The sequence below is a fragment of the Pezoporus wallicus genome, unplaced genomic scaffold, assembly GCF_028554395.1.
Source record: "Pezoporus wallicus isolate ANWC-B61680 ecotype Strahan unplaced genomic scaffold, APGP_CSIRO_Pwel_v1 contig_13954, whole genome shotgun sequence".
Lineage (NCBI taxonomy): Eukaryota > Metazoa > Chordata > Aves > Psittaciformes > Psittacidae > Pezoporus > Pezoporus wallicus.
Window position 1 is genome coordinate 215,261 of NW_026638000.1, and position 19,884 is coordinate 235,144.

The window sequence follows — 19,884 nt, forward strand, 5'->3', positions numbered from 1 at the left end:
AGATGATACCTAGCTCTTATTATAGGGTATTTCTTTAATTTCATTCATTACATCAATTAGAAAAAGTCAAAATCTGCGTTTCATCCATCAGGATTCCTGGAATGGAACATTTTCATCTGGTCTTGTGTTTTTACCAGGGGTTCATCTACTGTGCAGCATTTCATTTAATATTTGTGTTCTAGACAACAACAGACCTATATGGCATACAGTAGCTTAAATGTTAATGGTACTGAAATACATCACCTGGATGTTAATGCTCTGTGCCAAAGTATTCAGATACTGAGGCAGCAGAGTGCACCAATGCAGTTGACTAATATTTAATTTACCTCCTTTTCCTCCTGTTCATATGGTCCTCCCCATCTATCCCCCTAAAGCTCGCTGCTGGTTTTACTGCAACATCAGCAGCTACTGGGTGGCTCCTGTACAAAAGTTTCAGCTTTTGTTCCACCTCTATTTCATTTGTGGAGGTCCCTCATCGCTACTTGCTCCAACGGGATGTAAAGGAGAAGAAATCTCACTTATTATTTGCCTCCAGACTCACAGGGCACGGCTCTTGGTAGCTGTGAAGAAATCCTGGGTTGTACCCACTGTAGCTGCAATTTGCAACAAACTCAGCCACTAAAATGGTAACAGAAATCTCTACTGAGGTTTGGACGTATCAGTGAAAATCAGTTTTTCAAGCGTTTATACCTTGACCAGATGTTCACATCATTTCAGACAGATCAGAAGTAAAGGTTTGATACAAACACTACTTGCACCTGATCTTTGCCTGAGAGCCAAATGACGCCAAACTGTATTGCCAAAAATGACTGGAGCACCTGCAACCCATTCATGCAGCAACGTGGTTTTGCCAAACCTCATTCTGGCTGAAAGCACTAAAGTTGGTGAGACCAAGTAGAAGAGTATTTCTGGTAAAAACCTCATCTATTTCCCCTCACCTCCTTTTACCCTGACCAGGTACACAGCTCACAAAATACACTCAGAGCCATACAGACTGCTGGACCTCTGCTACTGAACTCAATCTATAGGAACAATTCCAAGCAGCGGTAACCTCTCCATGCATACTTCCACTGTCCCGAGGGATCAATATAATCAGTATCGCAGCTGGCTGCTGAGAAATAATGAGATTATGATAATGAAAAGGCAAGCTTCCCAAATTTTTTCTTAGTGCACGCCAAAACATCAAACATTTCTACCCATCCATAAAGAACAAAACAGCAATATTTAAGTAGAAAAGTATATAAAATGTATGGTTTTATCTATGATTTCTGCGACTTTGAACTTCTTTGCAATTGCAGTATTTCCTTCCCTTGAGAGCAAATGTGAGGTTTGACTTTTTCATTCTGGGAAAGAGGCCATACATGTTGAACACTACCAAATTTTCCATAGATTTCTTCCAACCAGGACCAGCATTCGCAAAAGCCTTGGGTTTGTATGTCAGCAATGCTTATCTACTCATGCTAAAACTCATGGAAGGGATACAGCTGATTAAAATCATGCATGTGTACTAAAAGGCCAAATTAACAGTTATATACCATGCTTACTGAAACTGAAAAGCAGCATCCAAGTTCCCATCCTCTTTCCTAATACTCCTCTTGGACCATCTTGAGGAACAGCACTGGGATCTCCCCCCTCCCCGATCTTTTCCCAGAGAGCACCACTGCTGTCAGTCACTTTTCAATAACTTAAGGTTATGACTGCCTTTATGGCTGCACTAAAACGCACTAACAGGTTATCTGGGTCCAGTGCTTCAAAGCAGCTGCACATCTCTCAGCACACAATCACGTCATGCCCAATATATAAGCAGCTCTAAAGGACAGGATCACCTGAATGAGGAGCTGCAGCGCACCGTCGGCACACGACTGCACCGCGATGGGGGGGTGTGGGAAGGCCAAATGTTTATGAAAGGAATGAAGAGCACTATCATTGCTACAGTGCGCATGGGAACACTCACACTTTACCTACAGCGCTAGCAACAATTGCGTTTCAGCTAGTTAAAGAAATGGATTATAAATGAATCTTACCTGGGAGGAAATGAGATGTCCAGTTCATACAATCTGTCTTTAAAGACTGACAGCTCTCTGTCAAACTCTAAAAGCTGTAAGAGATAGAAATAAATGTATTCATTCCTTAACGCTGAACTGAAGCAGTCTAAAAATACTACATTATATAAAAGCAAACAAACAGAGACTTTGGTTACACAGCTTGAGGTGTATCCCTCATATAACAGTTCCAAAACCATAGTGCAAAACAGTGGTATTTTGATACTTAAACAGTTTGTTGAGAAAAGTGACCAGAACGTTCCTTTCCTCCCCAGTGAAACACGGAACACCGGTTCTCCACAGCAGTGACCTATATGTGCACTTACTATTTCAAGAGGGGTGAACTTTTGAATTTTATTAGCAATCTTTTCAAAGATAAAGCAGAGCAGCATTACAGAAGCACAGCAAACTGATATGCTAATCAGCCCCCAGAAATGCCAGCACAAAGTATCATATTACTTCATATTATCTTTGGCTCAGATAAGAAGGTACAATAAACACAGGGATGTGCATATCACTCTTGCTAAGCAAAGACAAGCAGTGGTTCTGCACACCTATTTTGGGCGGTGCATGTCAGATAGCAGAAAGAGTGGTACATGACAGTGGGCAAAACGTGTTCCCAGGCAGCAGTCAAGACAGAGGACTAGAGGCAGGTATTTAACAGAGATATTCGTAAGTCTAGATTTAATGTCCTGTATAAACAACAGTCACTGCCTAATTTGTTTTCCCCTGGCCCTTTACAGAGAAAATAAATACCTGCAATTGTTTGTGCATAAACACAAACCTGGTCATAACAAGTGAATGATAATCGTTCGCATTACACCAGTAATTGTTCTGATGGACATAAACGACCCTACTTCAGAGGCACGCTGGTGTTAGGTCTGACATCCGAGTGAATTAGTGAGATACAAGACACAAAGCTCACGCTCTGCACTGTTTGCTGCTGGTCGCTGCTCTCAGTGACACTTTCCATTTTGACAGGCATCATGCAAGCAGCATCCCGCAGGACGGCGGTGTGTTTGCCCACTGTTCATTAATCATGTCCCATCTCACAGCTGTGCTGATACCATTGTATGAATGGCAGAGGTTCCCAAAGAAATTGGATCGTGTCCCTCTTTCCCCTCTGCTGCCTCATAAATCATTCCTGAAATGTGCAATTAGCAGCTACTTGTACCCATTAATTATCTGTGTGAAAAGCAGCTACCTGAGCACCTGCACTGCCCAGGAGCTCCTCTCCCAGGCCTCCAGTTTCTAGCTGCTGTGTTGCTACATGCATGCACTTTTACACCAGGATGCCAAGTAATGGGCAGCCTTTCCTGTTCTAGTGCATCTCACACCACATGCGGTGACGATGCACAGGGAGAGATTCAAAAATACAAATAACTGCAGCCAATTTGTGCATGTTTTGACAGCTGATCAAAAGCCCCAGTATTCCAGATTTTTGGATAATCATTTATAAACATCTGTGTGGAAACTTATGGTACGTATCTAATAATACGCCCAATCCTAAAACTGTTGGGGTAGAACAGACACTATCCTTATGTAGCAATCTCAACATACTTCAGGAAAAAATGCTTTACCTTGAGTGCTTCTAAGCTGTGATCCTATATTTAAGCATGTGGAGTAGATGTGTAGCCACAATGCATACTTACAAAGTGGCTAAGAAAACAAACCTTACCATCTCCTTCCTGCTCCACCTTAAAGTCTGTCCAGCATAAGTCTAGCACAGGAAAAGATCTGCCCTCCCCATTAAAACTTTTCTTTGAAGTGTTTGTCTCTTACTACAGTGCAAATACATTTTTCATGCTGTTGCCAAGTAAACAGATCAGAGCAGGAGAGCAGGAGCATCAGGAGAAAGAAGGCTATTGCTGGAGTGTGAAAACCAGAAGGACTGAATAACAGAACAATGCTCCACAGAACACAATGGTATAAATTACTCATGGGCATTCCAAGGGCTGGCAGTGGTAAATAGACACATTGTCCTCTCACACCAATTCACACTTTTAACATTTTATGTGTTCAAATTGCTCTTGCTCTAATGACACTTGCAAACTAAATGAAGGCCGGGGGCTAGGGCACAAAGCCTTCAGATGTGTGTTATTATCCAGAGAAGTTTCGGATGTGTTTATGAGCTGCAGTTGTGCCTGTGCCATGCAGATGAGCTGCTGACACTGCGGCAGAGAGGACAGATAACAGGAACAAGGCTGTATTGTGTGCCCTGCTCTCTATCAGTTCCCTGAGTTCCCCCAGGTGTAGGGACATCTTTTCCCTGAAATGAAAAAGCCAAAACCTCAGGATGACCCGGCTGGACATCAAAGCCCAACTAGGTGTCCAAAAGAAGTATTTAGGGAATGCCTGTTGAAGACAATTCACCTCACGTGTAAAACAAATATTTTCACTGGATTACTTTCCCAGACTTATTTCATGCTCTATTTTAAATAGTCAGTTTTAACAAATGATTTGTTTTTCCTAGCTATTAAGTGACTACGTCACAGTACCTGTAACCCCCTGTTCAAACATGCCCAAACAGTTATAAATATCACAAACAGTTATAAATATCACTTTCCCTCAGTAAGAGAAGGAACAAGACCTGACATCGTATGACTGTACTTGTTTTATGACAAGCACATGGGTGTCTGGAGCTCCTTGGCACTGCAGAAAATGCAAGAAAATGATTATAGGACAGATGATACTGAGGAGCAGTCAGAATCTTACTTTTAAAGCATATAATATTTTATTTAAACACCAACCCCCCCCCCCCCCCAATCCTCTAACCATGGCCATTTTCAGCACAAACTGCTCACTTATTTCCATAGTGTACACTAAACAGCATTGTGAACAATGTCAGTGCTGTAACAGCAAACATCAGTGTGTCTGTCACTCTAAATGCCTTAAAAATGACAAAGAAATTAAGTTCAGAGCCTAAAAATCAATATATTGTTCTATTTAATTCACTCATTATAAGATCATCCTTAAGAACCCAATCTTTAAGGCGTTACATGACGTGCTGGGGTAATTTGAGCAATTACACAGATTTGAAAATGCTGTGGCTGGAAGTTCATTCCAGAACTGTATGTCACAGGCAGTTCAGAAGACTGTTCTTTCCCCTCAACTTAATTGCACCAATGTATTTATACCCAAGCGATAGCAAGAATGATGCAGGACCAATGTTTTATCTGCTGTAAGCACTGAGCTGCTGCTGTTATGTCAAGATACGTGCTCTAAAATGCTCAGTGACCAGCCCAACATGAACGTTTGATTAATATCTTCCACATGAAAATACCACTCATATGTATGAGTAGTACATCTATAGCTGGCTGATACCCATGAGATGCAAGGGGATGCACCTTGGGAAATGCAGCCATGCAGGATGGACAAGCAGCATCCCCTGGCCTGTGGCTGAGAGAAAAAACTGAGGGGGCAGAACATGAATTGTAAAACCAGGCTCAATCTACTGATAGGATTTTGCAGTCTGAAGTTCTGTATTTCCATTCAGCAAACTTCATGAGCCAAATGCATCAGTCAGTTTGTGTACTCAAGCTCCTACTTGACCTGCAGGGGAACTGGCTTGGTATCAACGAAGTTCTCTGCAGAGAATTAAAGAATGACTGCATCTGCAGTAAGGGATATTCCCTACTTAATTTGAGTAGAATTGAAAGCATTTAGGGCTGTTGCCTGCATCAGGTGCAGTGCCCATCACCTCCTAAGAGAATTGCCAAACTGCTGCTTTTCCAGGCAACTGTGCTGTCAAAGCTGCTGAAGAGTTTCAACTTGCCTCCCTTTTTCTTGCCAGGGCTATGATGTACAAGTGCATTCCTGTGCCAGGGTGAAGAAGGGGGCAATGCATGAGACCAGGGCATGTAGCCCTGCACAGGCACTGCCTGCAGAACCTAGACCCTGCTCTGTAAGATAAGGCTGAGCAGGGCTGGATGGGTGGGCATCAGGTCACTGTCCCTATAGCTCATGGGGCTCTATGTGGTGAAGCAGTAGGCACTTTGGGCAAAGATGATGGTTATCTGGAATACTAAATTTCAGAATTATGTAGCTTGATGCTAAGCAACATAATCAAATGTAGCTTAAAATTTAAAATCAAAGGATTATAACAGAGCTTAGCCAGCTGGAGCAATCAAGGGAATTTTGCTCACTTCATTTTCAGTAATGAGGCACTTTTGAAAGGTCAGTGTCCACTGGTGTGCTGCAACAGGCCACCTTGGCTAAAATCACACATGTATGAACCCTTTTAAACAGGGCAACTTAATTCAGTCATTGGAGTAGAACAACAGCAATTACTCATCAAGACCTACACACCAAAGTCAGAGCATTGGTAGATCAGAAGGTGATATTAGCAGCATTTATCAAATCCATCTCCAGGGCCCACCAGAGAATTCACAGCTGTGAAAGGGAAATGAAGTTTCAGACCAAAAAGAGGAAATAAGCACAAAGGAATGACCTTAGTGAATTAAAGTATGTGGGCATTGGTCACTTCAACCTCCTCTGCCAGGCTGGGGTAGCACACGATTATTTTTTCCGAGAGACTTTGGACATAGAGTGATTTCATCCAGCTCTCCAGTTAAAGAAAAATATCTAGAAACTGATTCAGCAGTTTTCTGACTTCAAATGCAGGTCTGGGGAAACACAGATCCCTCCACTTACCCATGAGGATGTCACACACAGCTCTGCCCCAGCCTTATTTGAAAGCTACTGTTTTCTCCAGCTAAGACTTTGTAATATGATCCAGTACTGTGTATTTTGAATCTTAATAAAGCCATTCTTTAAAATCATGTTTCACAGAAAAAAGACAAAATTACTGACTATAAATTACTACTTACACTGCTCTTGTATATTATTGTATTTCTGAGGATTTTTCTATACATCCTGAATGGCAGTGTTGTCAAATTGTGAATTCCTCCGTAAATGTGGATATGTGGCACACAGAGAAACTATACCAACTACACTTTTCTTAACATCAGAATAGGCATGGGCAGTATAAGACTGTCAGCACAAAGACTCCTCGTGCCTGTATTAGTTTAGAAAATCTTTGATTTCGGTGGAAGCTTCCCCAAGAAAACTCTGTTTTGTCCTTGTTTTGACAATACACCTCTCTCTCTCTCAAGAGACATTCTCAAGGTTTAGAGGACATGAACACTTTCTAAGAAGTATTCCAACTTTTTTAGAAATGCTCTCAAAAATGCCTTTAAAAAATAATATTTCTGTTACAGAAATATTCAAGTAGCTCAAAATGCCTGGAAGGAGCCACGCTTCCCCTTGATGTCTATTGATCACCAGAGTAATTACTGGAGACTGCTATTGGCTCTGTCTCATTAGAGCTCCCTTCTCTGCCTCCTTGCCTGATTCCCCACGTTTCCCAGGCTCCTCACACCCCCTGTGAGCAGGGCTGCAGCTGCAGTGTGAGGACCATGACCAGAGACCCTGCCTGGTGCAGACCCTGTGCCAAGACAGCAGGTTCAGTGGCGTGGTGCTGGCCCTCCCAGGCGGGCACGTGCTCAGCTGAGGACCAGCACCAGGGTCTAACACAAGCACTTCTCAGGAAGTGCACTGCAGTAGTTCTCGTTCTGAAAGGCACTCACTGCCTTACGAGGCCTGTTGGTCCTGTAATACCTGAACACTGACTTAGACAAACAGTGCTGTCAGCCTTCTCCCATTATGTACCCCCTAACATTTTTCCAGTGGAGGCTGTAGCCCTTTTAGGTATTTCACATGCTCAGATTTTGGTTTTCCTAATTGCTCTGTGTTTGCCAGTGAGAACAATTTAGTGATAATATTTCCTATCTCTGTCATTACTCATTAGCACTTTATCCAATGACATATCAACTAACCACTAACTTACTTAAGCAAATGTAATTCCAAACATGGGAATGCTGGTTTTGAGTAACGGACTAGAGCACAAAGCCATCTTCCTACTAGTACTTTATAAAAATCAGGCATCTCAGATGACCACCTTAAATAAAAGAGGCAGTTTCAGGATGCACAGGATTTCCTTATGACCAGTCCTAGGTAACAATGGTCGTAAGCAATCAATTTCCTTCCTCTATCCTAATTTGCCCTTATACATCATATTCAAGATTTTATCTGGACAGGGGCTGGTTGTCTCAGTGGATAAACCTCTGCCTTTTCACCTCTGGGATCATGGTTCAAGTCAAACCCTGATGAAATGCACTTGATCGTCATAATCTAGTTCTTAGTGGACAGTATTCCCATTATCTTTAAAAGGGTCAGAGCCAAGGCCATTGGGAAGAGTGCATTGTGCTATATCTTGTCTGTTGATTAATACATTTTCAGTGATGCCAGATCTTTAACCTTCATGAGCACACATATTCTCACAAAAAGCTTAATAAAGATGCCTCATGGACTAAACCTTTCTGTTCAACTTGCATATAATTTCAGGATTTCCTGGGAATATTAATAAACCCACAAATATATTACTCATAATTTAAAAGTATGTTTGCCTGAACTGTTTGCAATAACACCCCTAAGTTAATCAGCATGATAACAGGTCACTTTAAATCATTACTTGGCATAGAACAAGACCTCGACAATCCATTTCTACAGCACATTATAGTTTTCGCCTCATACTATATCAGCTCAAACTAAATAGACAGAATAAAGGAAATCTATCCTCAAAGACTGAGTTCACTGCGCAAAACACAGAAACTGAGTAAGAATGTGCTTGCTGCAGAAGTTTACCGTTTGTTCGCTACAGCAAGAGCTCTGCTGAAGGACCGCTGGCAGCGGGGTGAAGCTCTTGGCTTATTCTTCCCCATTGTAATAACAATTATGATAAGAAATGGAACCACTTCCATGACTATCTGAGCTTTCCTGAGTAACCATGTCGAGTCTGTGTTGGTATTAACGCTGGTGATAACGGCAGTGTCCTCTGAACCATCAATCACGCAGGAGCTGTTGTGGGCTGGCACCCTTGGTCCAACCTCTCCTGGCTGCTACCCACTGAGGTTGGCGCTGCCCAGGGACAGTCCCTGCCGTGGGCAGCAGAGGAGAGCAGGACACAGGGACAACCAGTGTCAGCTCAGCTTTGTAAGCAGTCACCAGTTCCCACGAACCTCCATGACAAAGGAGATCGTGATTTTAGTAGGAATAACATGGGGCTCAAGTCCGAAGCCAATTAATTCACAGATCGCTTTCATTACACAGTTGTGGTCAAAATCTTAAGGACAGCATGTTAATTTCTATCTGGGCTGAGCCTTTAAAATGGTTGATAGGAAAGATAGGAACGCATGCACCACTTCTCATTTCTGATTGCGGTTAAAGATTACAAAACTATTTCTGATCATTAAATAATTCCCCTATAGTAATTACAAGTTCTTACACACTTCAATATATTTATTTAACTGACTAATCAGTTCAGACCAGAGAAGCCTCCTGTGTTCTCTGCGCACTGTTCACGGGCACATCTCTGGAGCAGAAGGACACAATCGTGGTGCACAGCACATCTTGGCTGTAGCCCATCAACAAATCAGAGGAGACCAGCTTTTTCTAACCCAAAAGCAACAACTACAGGCTGGGGGAGACTGGACGAGCAGCCCTGGGGAGGAGGATTTGGGGTGTTGGGTGAGGAGAAGCTCCCCATGACCCGGCTTCAGTGTGCGCTTGAGACCAGAATTCCCCCGTGTGCTGGGTGCACCCCCAGAGCGTGAGCAGCAGCTCAGGGAGGGGATCCTGCCCCTCTGCTGCATGAAGGGGAGACCCCCCCTGCAGCCCTGATCCAGCTCTGGGGCAGCAGCACAAGAGGGACGTGGAGCTGTTGGAGCAAGGCCAGAGGAGGCCATGGAGATGCTGCGAGGGCTGGAGCAGCTCTGCTCTGGAGCCAGGCTGAGAGAGCTGGGCTGGGGCAGCCTGGAGAAGAGAAGGCTCCTGAAGGGGAGACCTTAGAGCAGCTCCAGTGCCTGAAGGGGCTGCAGAAAAGCTGGAGAGGGGCTTGGGACAAGGGCCTGCAGGGACAGGCCAAGGGCAATGGCTTTAACCTGCCAGAGGGGAGACTGAGATGAGCTCTTAGGCAGAAGCTCTTCCCTGTGAGGGTGCTGAGGCGCTGGCACAGGGTGCCCAGAGAAGCTGTGGCTGCCCCATCCCTGGCAGTGTTCAAGGCCAGGTTGGACACAGGGGCTTGGAGCAAGGTGCTCCAGTGGAAGGGGTTCCTGCCCGTGGCAGGGGTTGGAGCTGGGTGAGCTTTAAGGTCACTTCCAACACAAACCAGGCTGGGATCCTGTTAACTTAAACTGGAACCTGTCTGACACTAAGGTGAAACTCTACTTGTTGTGCCTCCTCTTGTCCGACCTTTCACACTGCTGCTCTGTAACATCCCTCCTTGTAGCACCCAGATACCATAGTTCTGTTGTAGTTACAGGAGTTACACCCTGGTCCACCTGATGCACTGTAACTCTGATGTACAATTCAGAACATGCCAATTAAATATTAAGACAGTTTCACATTACTGCTACAATTGTTTTGCCCTTTTTCTATCTCAACTCAGCTGGATAAATCTGGGTGTTTCCTTCTGAAATAAAATCATACAAAATGGCCATTGCACCTCGAGGTAATAAATACAGGTAATTGCTAAGCTAACTTTGGAATAAGCTGCAGATAAATCTGGATAAGCCACAGATTAGTTTGGAGAAATTAGACCTGACAGATTACTGGGTACATTTCAAACCGAATTTCTGTTGAACAGATAATTTGTATCTATACCACATTTTTCATAAAAAAATGCTCATTTTTATAAATCTATCTTAAGATTCTTTTTTTGTTGATTACAATGTAAAAAAGAAGGAACAACTGTGTATGGACAATGATAAAGTAGCCTGTTGATAATAAATATTTGTCAGGTCTTGTCACATCTGTACACATTCCAGTGTTACTGAAGAGACACCACTCTGATAAAGAAAAAAATACCCTTGGAAAAATCAATGGATTTTGAGCTAAAGCAGTTGCTAAACACACAGAAAACATCTTTATCCAGCAGCCAGAGTGCTGTGAAAATTCCCAAGCCTTGCATTGGTACAGCTAAGGAAAATTTAATCTTCCCAAATACTCATCAGGGCACTCCATCCTGCAGACCTGACAGCTCCACTTATAATTAATTATACAATTTCGATGGGAATATCGACTAAACAAAGCTATAAATCATAGAAAAAGTCAATAGGCATGGACACATTCAATCATGTCCCGACCAATGATTACTACTCTTAAAATACAATAATTATTTTCAGGAGCCAGCTTGAATTAAATTTCTGTCAGGCTGGTACAAGACCGGCGGTTGATGAAGGATGCGATGGATTTTTTGGGTTGAATTCGGCACAGACACATTTATCCTTTTAGATAGGTAGTTTGTTTTTAGTGATCATGGTGCTGCGTGTTTAACTAGACCATGAAGATTAGATTATCTCCAATGGCTCATTATATCGTTTATCTTTTCCTTCCATGTTTGATCTGGAAGATTTCCTGCTTCTTGGTGCATGAATGAAATGACTGCTGATTTTGAAATGGAATGTGCTTAAGTGAGATTCTGCCTATGCCTTCCCACACCACGTCCAGGTATGGAAAGGCAACCACAGATCATTGGAAATACCACCAGGATGTGGGAAATGGCAGCAGCAGGAATAGCTTTGCTCTGCTTCAGAAGTGTACTGGGAAAATAGAAAAATGGCATATTTGATGGGTTTAAAAAAAGTTAAAAAATTATGATAACCATACATGTAGAGGGAAATCTGGGACTGGGATGGGATTAATATGGAAACAGGAATTGGGATTAGTGCTATCACCTTGAATTCAATATCCCCCAAGCTGCAAAACATCAGTGAAAGAAACGTCCCATATTTCCAAAGGGTTCATCTACCTTGTAAATTTAAGACCAAACCCAAGCCAAGCTATCTCACAGTAACTGTGTTTTGAAGATGTGCTGCCTGCACACATGCCCCACAAACCAGACATGCTGTGAGAAGGGACAGCATCCAACGAGCAGGATGGACGTCAACAGATGGCTCTGACACACAGTTTTCTGCAGGTTTTCTTTGTTTAGTGCAGCCTGCGCTATTCATATAGCTCAGGATACTCAAAAGACCAATGTCATTGGCTTACACTCAAGATCTAGCACACGCTAGCATAGCTCCGCTGATGACAGTGAAGCTGGTCCGATTTTCACAAGCAGAGGGTCTGGCCCATGACATCTGCAATAAGGCTCCCACGCACAGTGTGCACATTCCTGATGTTTATCTGTGCACAACTGTAACTATTCACTTTTGGTTTGGGCTTTTTTTTGATGCTTAGTGTTGTTCCTTCAGACACATAACCCCTAGAAACCTCAGATGAAATTGGGAAAGCTGCAAGCAGTGATACAGAGACCTTCCAGAATGAAGTGGGTACATTTTGAAATAAAATCACCTTAAAGAAGATACAAAGCCATTCTCCACAGAAAAATCACAGTCCTCATTGCAGCTCAGAACATCAGTGTTCCTGTCTGCTTTCTCCTCATAGGGAGCCCTATATGATTGCTCAACCAGTGCCAGTCGGCTGCAGGCTTTGAGCTTTCTATTCTATTTATTCACATGTTTTTATTATTCTTTGTACGCTCAGCAGACCAGGTATTTTCAGAACAGCCTGGCATTAAGGGCTTGTCCTAGCTTATTATGGTGCACAATGAAGAACTAGGAATGAAACAGGATGCTTGAAGAAATGCAGACCAGAGGGCAGAGAAGAAAAATGTGCTGTCATGTGCATATAATTTACATTTTTTTCTGTGCAAAAGCAGGTGAAGAGATGCCAAAGTTAAGAAGCTGTATGCAAGATAACTGGCTAAGTGAGGAGCAGTTACTGTGTTAATAATCTATCTCTTCTCTTTCTGCAGACAAGAGGGCTGATGAAAAGAAAGGGCTGGGCAGAGAAACACAATCTTTATGGGAGCTTCCAACTTATTCCTTCGAAAGTATTTAGCAATGAACTTACCGCGGTGCCGTTGTTATCTCTAAATACATCTTGATTAAAATAGTCAAAGAGCTTCTTTTCTAATTGTAGCATGACCTGAAAAAAACATAGAGAAGAAAGGTTAGTGAAGCTCCTGGACTCAGCTCCCCAGTGCACAGATGCTGCAATGACCTGTTCGAAGACATGCAACCCTTGAAAACCATGTGGCAGCTCCCCACGTCCAAAGCTCCCTGTCAGCCTGAGTGACTGGCAATCACTTACAGAGATCCAATTAACTGAGCATTAGGTGGGACAATCAAGATCCCTCCCCTCCCGTTAAATTATCAGCTGGAAACAACTATATTCCTGCTTTGCGGAGCAGGAAGGAGCACTGACAGCGTCTCTGTTTACCCAGGGGACAGAGGGCATTCCGCTGTTTACCTTTCGGTCATTATCAGATTCCCGAAATATGAGCTTGACCACTTCATTGGTGTCAGCCGCCCGCACGGTCTGCATCGTGGCCTTCGCACACAGCGTCTAACGGAGAGCAGAGGGACACAGGGAAATGCTTTAGGCAACATAAGGCCACGTTTAATTGAACTGTATCAATCTCTGTATCTCCCGTGCACACCTGAGAACAGCGTTTGGTGCAGGTCAAAGTACAAAGCATTGCTCGTTTAAGTCACTTCCCCTCATGGCAGATTTAAAACTGTTTATTACCATTTGGACAGAAATAGGCAATATTAAGAAAATATCAATCAGATAAAGCAAATACTCACCATGCACCCAGGTTCTTTCACAGGTCTGATGCTGTATCATGCATTAGGTGCAAACATCCTCAAAGGCCACTTCCTACACTAATGACTCCACAGCCCTGCTGGTTTCTGAACAGTGTTCTTAAAAGCTGGTAACTACATTGGCATGACAGCTCTGCGGGTTGGCTCCTGACTGCAAACACTTTGACCTTGTCAACTCATGTTCCAAGTATAATTTTGAAGTCCAAGCAATGCTCATGCAACCTGATGGTAAGTTTCACAGTTTACTCTGCAAAGCAAATTCCCCATTCATCATCCTTTTAAATAAGAGGCAACATCATGTCTCTACGTACCACAGAATCCCAGCCTGGTTTGTGTTGAAGGGACCTTAAAACTCCTCCAGCTCCAACCCCTGCCACGGGCAGGGACCCCTTCCACTAGAGCAGCTTGCTCCAAGCCCCTGTGTCCAACCTGCCCTTGAACACTGTCAGGGATAGGAACATTGCAGGGATGGGATATTTTGAGGACCAGGTGCCTGAAACTTACCACCAATCACCACTTGACCAGGCACAGACATCTGAACTCCCAAGGAAGTGCCAGGCCTCAGTTCACTTGCCATTCACCTGTTTGAGGCCCAACTTCAGCATTCATCAAAGCTACCCAGAGGTAACACACGACAAGTTGTTTGAAGGGCTTTCTCTGTTGCGCTGTAACAGGTGAAAATCTGGAGCTTTCAGCAAAGCATTTGGGCACGTATTTAATTTAAAAATATACTTTGGATTCACTGAACCTCTAATTTTAGTGAAGCTTTAAGTATGTTAAGTGCTTTAAAATGCAGAAATAGACTACATCCGAACTGAGGGGCGGGCAGGCTTAACCAAGTGCTTGGGCAAAGCTAGTGGATATTAACTCTGCCCCAGCCCATCTGCCTGGTGCTGGAAACCACAAGGAAGGGGAACTGAGAAAACCTTGGTGTTACTCGAAGGCAGGGAGGAAGCAGTGAAGATGAGCATCCACACCCCAACCCAGTTCAGCATCCCCTGGTACAGCCACGGCACGAGCTACTGACAGGATCTATGCACAGCCCTGGACGACTACATTGCCAAAGACTACCCTGGGCAAAAGCTTATTTTATTGGAGGTTCTTAATAAAAGCATAATAAAGAAAATAACTTGGTCAAGAAGAGGCTACAAGGTGACTTCCCTGCTCTGTCTGTCCCACTCCTTTTCATAATGGCCAGACAACAGATTTTCACTGTGCGTAATATTCACATATAAGTATATTCTGCAGTAATAGGGTAATAGAATTACACATCCTACTACATGCTTCTCTTACAAATATAAATCTATATTTATATTGGGATTCATTATTAGAAGTGCAGCATCTATCAGACATGATGCCATGAAGCTGTGGTGTACTTCTCAGCTCCCCATTCTGAATCTATTCCAAGGCAAGAAATACATGCCAAACATGTATTTGAACAAAAATCCACCTGCTTGCAAGTATTTGAGATCTCAGCTGAGGTGACCGGTGCTACAACAGGAACAATCTGTCAATGGACTTTTTGCCCCCGTTTTCTAGGAAGACATAAAGGCCAGGTTGGATGCAGCTTGGAAGGTCTAGTGGAAGGTGTCCCTGCCCATGGCAGGGGGTTGGAATTGCATGAGCCTTAAGGTCCTTTCCAAACCAAAGCAGCCTGTGATGCTATGATTACAAAACGATCATTGATAAAGGTCCTCGTGTGCTGCCCAGGACGACCAGAAAGCAACAAGCTTTCTTTTAAAGGACAACTGCATCTTTAAAGGACAACTTCACTGAAAAATAAAATCTGAGTCTGATGGCTTTTATCAAGTCTATGAGCTGAAGGGGCGCTGATTCCCCATCTCGCTGAATAAACAACGCCCCTTCCTGATGGATATTTTTTTGTTTCTCCCCCCAAAAGCAGTGCCATGTCTACAGATTACAAACATCTAACTCTGGTTTATCCTAAACACCTCGACATGCTCACAGCACTGACAGGGCCAAAGGTGGCTGTGAACTCAGTTTTCACTGAGGACAGGAGTGCTGGTGACATGGACACAGCTGCGGGCTGCCTTTGAGAACTTCACCCCTGCTGCGGGATCTGTAAGAAAGGCCTGGGAGGAGAGAGGTCAGGGGCTGGCAGGAGCTCAACCTGCCTCTGCCTGGGAGGAGGAGGAGAGGCACACGGCCACCAGGGAAGTACACGTCTCGTACCACTTATCTGCGTGTCTGGTACCCCTTATTTCCAGCACATCCCTCGCATCCTCCCCATCCCGCAGGATCCCTTTTGTCAGTTGCACACGTAATTACCGCTCTGCCATCTGTGTCGACGCGGACCCGGTGAGGTAATCCACCAGCGAGCCATTCCCAAAGTGCTCCCTCCGACGCGGGCCATTGAAATTCAAGGCACAGATGAGCTAATCGGGTCAAGCCCAAAAAAATAGCGCTTTGGGCTCATGTGTCACAAATCAGTCTGGTCGCCTTTAACCAGCGCACCAGATTAGAACAAGCACTCGAACAAACCAAAGCGGAAAACCCGCCACTCTCTAAAGCTGGTTTCTAAAGCCCTAACAAATCGCTCCATCTTTCACTCATTTAAACTTTCCAAATGAGGGTCAATACGGTCCCCGAGCATCCAAATGCTAATGCGCTTAAGGGTGCTTAAGCAGCTTTCCAGAGTGAATGGGCCAAAGAAGGGCTCGAAAAGACAAGGCAGAGTTACTGTCACTGTCAAAAAGTCATTGTAGCCACCCCCAGAGCAGTTGCAATTCAAGAAATTCATGATTTCTGTCTCTTAAAGGCATCTGCTTGAGAGCATTTCTTTTTCTGAGCTGCATTATCTCACAACTTCAGGCCCGCTCCCAAAGAAAAAACCCCGCGATCAACTCTTGAGAACCAATACAGAGAAAGGACCCACATACCTTATTGCTTTCAAATTTCACACACACACAACGTTACCTTATTCACAGACAAAAAGTGATTGGGCAAAGGTTCATTTCTTATACAAGCTGGAGCACTTCTTTTTTCCTCCTCATTTCAATTTCTACAAAGTCGTAGTCACCCAAGCAGAAAACTTTGGGGAACATGTGCCCTTTGAGACAAGACTACTCTTGAAGGGAGTTTTTGTCGCTGCTAAAGGAAATCAAAATGCTATAAAACCACACTGTTTCCTTCTGGGTATTCCCTCAGAGGTACCCTTTTACAAAGTCAGAAGAGGGGAAATCAGGCATCAAAACTCTACCCACATTATCTGCTTAAAAACTTCTTTCTGCTTTGGAAACAAGATTTGGTTAAAAAGTTTGCAGGAGAGGAGGATTCAGAGCTGAAGGAGAACTGGGTATTCAGCCTGTGCTTAGCAAACACTGCTGGGTCTTACTCCCACTTTCATATACACTGCCCACAGGCAGAAGCTCCACAGTATTTTAAATATAATCCTTTGTAATAATTTATGTCATCAAATTGTAAATCATCGTGAGAACTTTTCTGATAACTGCCTTAGAACGCAATCAAAGTGTCCTATTCTGCAAAGCTGGGAGTGAAGGGTCTTTACGTTGGCAAGAGACAAACCTAGAATTTCTTCTAATCTCTGCAATCCTCAGAAACTGGAAACCTTTTGATTTACAGCATAAATGCATTTACATCAAATGTATTCATGTCAGAATACAGCTGCTGCCATAGACACACACCACATCAAAATGTTTTAGACTGTTTCTGCAAACTTACAGTAAAAAGGCATTAGAACAACTGTGTTACATACGCAACCCACTCACAATGTCCTACAGTATGTATGATAGGGTTTCTTTTTCTCATGTCTGTATGAAAGCCTCTGCAGGGCTGGCACCTGCTCTGCTGTCCCTGCCAGCAGCGCTCCTCTGCTGCAAACCGCACCTCACGTTCACTGGTTTTGCACTCCTGCTTTCTGGGCATCCCCTCGGCTCCCGAGTCCCCTCCTGATGTGCGCCTCAGCCCCTGCGTGTCTGTCACTGCAGAACAAACTCTTCTGGGAGAGAAAGGGAAAAAATCCACGCACATACAGGCTCCAGCTTTCCTACTGCCTCCTCACCTGACCCTGAGGGTGCGCTTCCCAGTGACCCGAACTCCTCCCTCGGGACTTCCCAGGACTTTGAATTCTTCTTAAAAAGAAAAGAGAAAGGCACTTGCAATTTCCCAGAAGCCGCATGGACTGCACCATGCGTGCTGCTACTCGTGCCAGCACAGCAGTGCATGGGCGGAAGAACCTGACATGAGCCAGCTAAAATAAGGGCCTGAGCAACCAGATCAGTTAAATGGAAGCCACTTGGTTTCATTCTGGTTACGTACACTGTGGGTTCTGGCAGGACAGAGAAGACGTAGGCACAGGTATCACCTGACAGTGAAAAGCTGCTCCTGAAATGCTGCTCAAAACTCCAAATCAATCTGACGCTAAATGAGGATAACCAAACGGTTTTTTAATTACCATCTGGATGCAAACTCTATTTGGAGCAACCAGCAAGGTAAAAGACTTGCTACTTTGGGAATAACAGGAACATCTGCCTTGTTTGGGCTCCTCCTTGCCTCTGAGGGGTTGATGCGATTTCCTCCACAGCAAGTGTAACTTCCTGAGCCAGTGAAGTTGTGTGTTTAGCTCCAGGTGCTTTTTAAACTACCTGCCACCAAAATGGAGACTTCAGTTCGTTCTACACAGGGGGCAGAGGCATTCGGCCACAGAGCTGATGAGAACAATTAGGAAATGGCAGAGCTGAATTCCCCAATGGAAAGCAGGCAAAACTGTCTGATGAGAGAGACGCTTTTACTTGAAAAGATATCCCTTACGCTGTATATTAACTTGTGTTAACTTCACGTATGTGTAAGTAGCAATAAGGTCTCAGAGAAGTTGCTATGCTTTTAATACTAATAAGCTTCCAGGAACAGGAATTTAACTCAGCAGTGAGATAAATATTAGCTGAATAAAGAACACATATAACAAAGCATTAATGAGAAGTCACTTGAGTATCAAGATGCAAACCTGCTTTCTCTTTGAGTATTGCCAGACGGGTGAGCTCTCACCTAGGGCAGCGGGATCCTGAGGGGCTGGGTGGGATGGAGTGCAAAGCCTTCAGAGTGCTCCTGCAAGTGTATGGTCTGTTTTCTGATGGCAAATCCATGCCAATCACATATCACTGGTGCCTGTATTCATTTCAGGACTGATTTAACCTGGCAGGCAGTTTACAGCAGCCCCAGCTCTGCCACCTGCGAGCACATCCTAGAATGGTTTGGGTGGGAAGAGAATTCACAGAATCAGCCAGGCTGGAAAAGCCCTTCAAGGTCATCCAGTCCAACCGTTCCCAGCACTGCCAAGGCCACCACTGCCCCATGGCGCTGAGGCCTCGTCTCCATGCTGTGTGAACACTTGCAGGGACGGTGACTGCAGCCCTGCCCTGGGCAGCCTGTTCCAATGCCTGACTAAAAGCTCCTCCAGCTCTAACCCCTGCCACGGGCAGGGGCCTCTTCCACTAGAGCAGCTTGCCCCAAGCCCCTGTGTCCACCCTGGTCTTGAACACTGCCAGGGATGGGGCAGCCACAGCTTCTCTGGGCACCCTGTGCCAGCGCCTCAAAACCCTTCCTTCTTTATACCATCAGTAACCACACCAGAGAGGATGCGAAGCTGCCATACTAGGGGTAGTGAAAAGATGCAGTAAGTGAACATGCTACCCTATTGCCTGCTCTGCACATCAACTGTTTCACCCCACAACTGCTTTTTATGCATTTCCTGTCTTTTTACTGGGCATTGTGTATGTGTCATACAGGTACTGATCTGTCAATCAATCTGACCCTCTTACCAGGGAGATTATAGTAAACCTTAGGTTCACACCTTGCACACTATTTTACAAAGATATCCTTCATTTATTTTATCCAAAAAGCATGTATTTTAATGTGGGGGTAAGTGCTCCTGGGAACAGGTGAATTCAGTGATGGTTTGTGTCTTGTTCAATAAGCATAAGCCTGGGGACCTGTTAGAGCCCAACCTCTCAGCATGTTCAGATTACGGTGTTGCTGCAGCAAACTGCTTGGAGGCTGTGTGGGAGCAGATGGGAGAGGAGCACAGTTCAGCAATCCCACCTCATGGTTCTCTGAGACACTTGACCATAACTAGG

At 44.2% G+C, this 19,884-nt stretch overlaps 1 protein-coding gene across 2 annotated transcripts in view; it reads right to left on the bottom strand.

Moving 5' to 3' along the window:
• Positions 1-19,884, bottom strand: part of INPP5A (inositol polyphosphate-5-phosphatase A) — a 206,193-nt gene that overhangs the window by 22,935 nt on the left and 163,374 nt on the right. For both annotated transcript variants that reach the window (XM_057408655.1, XM_057408656.1), the window contains exons 10-12: positions 13,416-13,511; positions 13,017-13,091; positions 2,025-2,098 (exon numbers count right to left, since the gene is read on the bottom strand). In XM_057408655.1, coding sequence (XP_057264638.1) covers positions 2,025-2,098; positions 13,017-13,091; positions 13,416-13,511 — 245 coding nt within the window. The remainder of the gene's footprint in view (positions 1-2,024; positions 2,099-13,016; positions 13,092-13,415; positions 13,512-19,884) is intronic.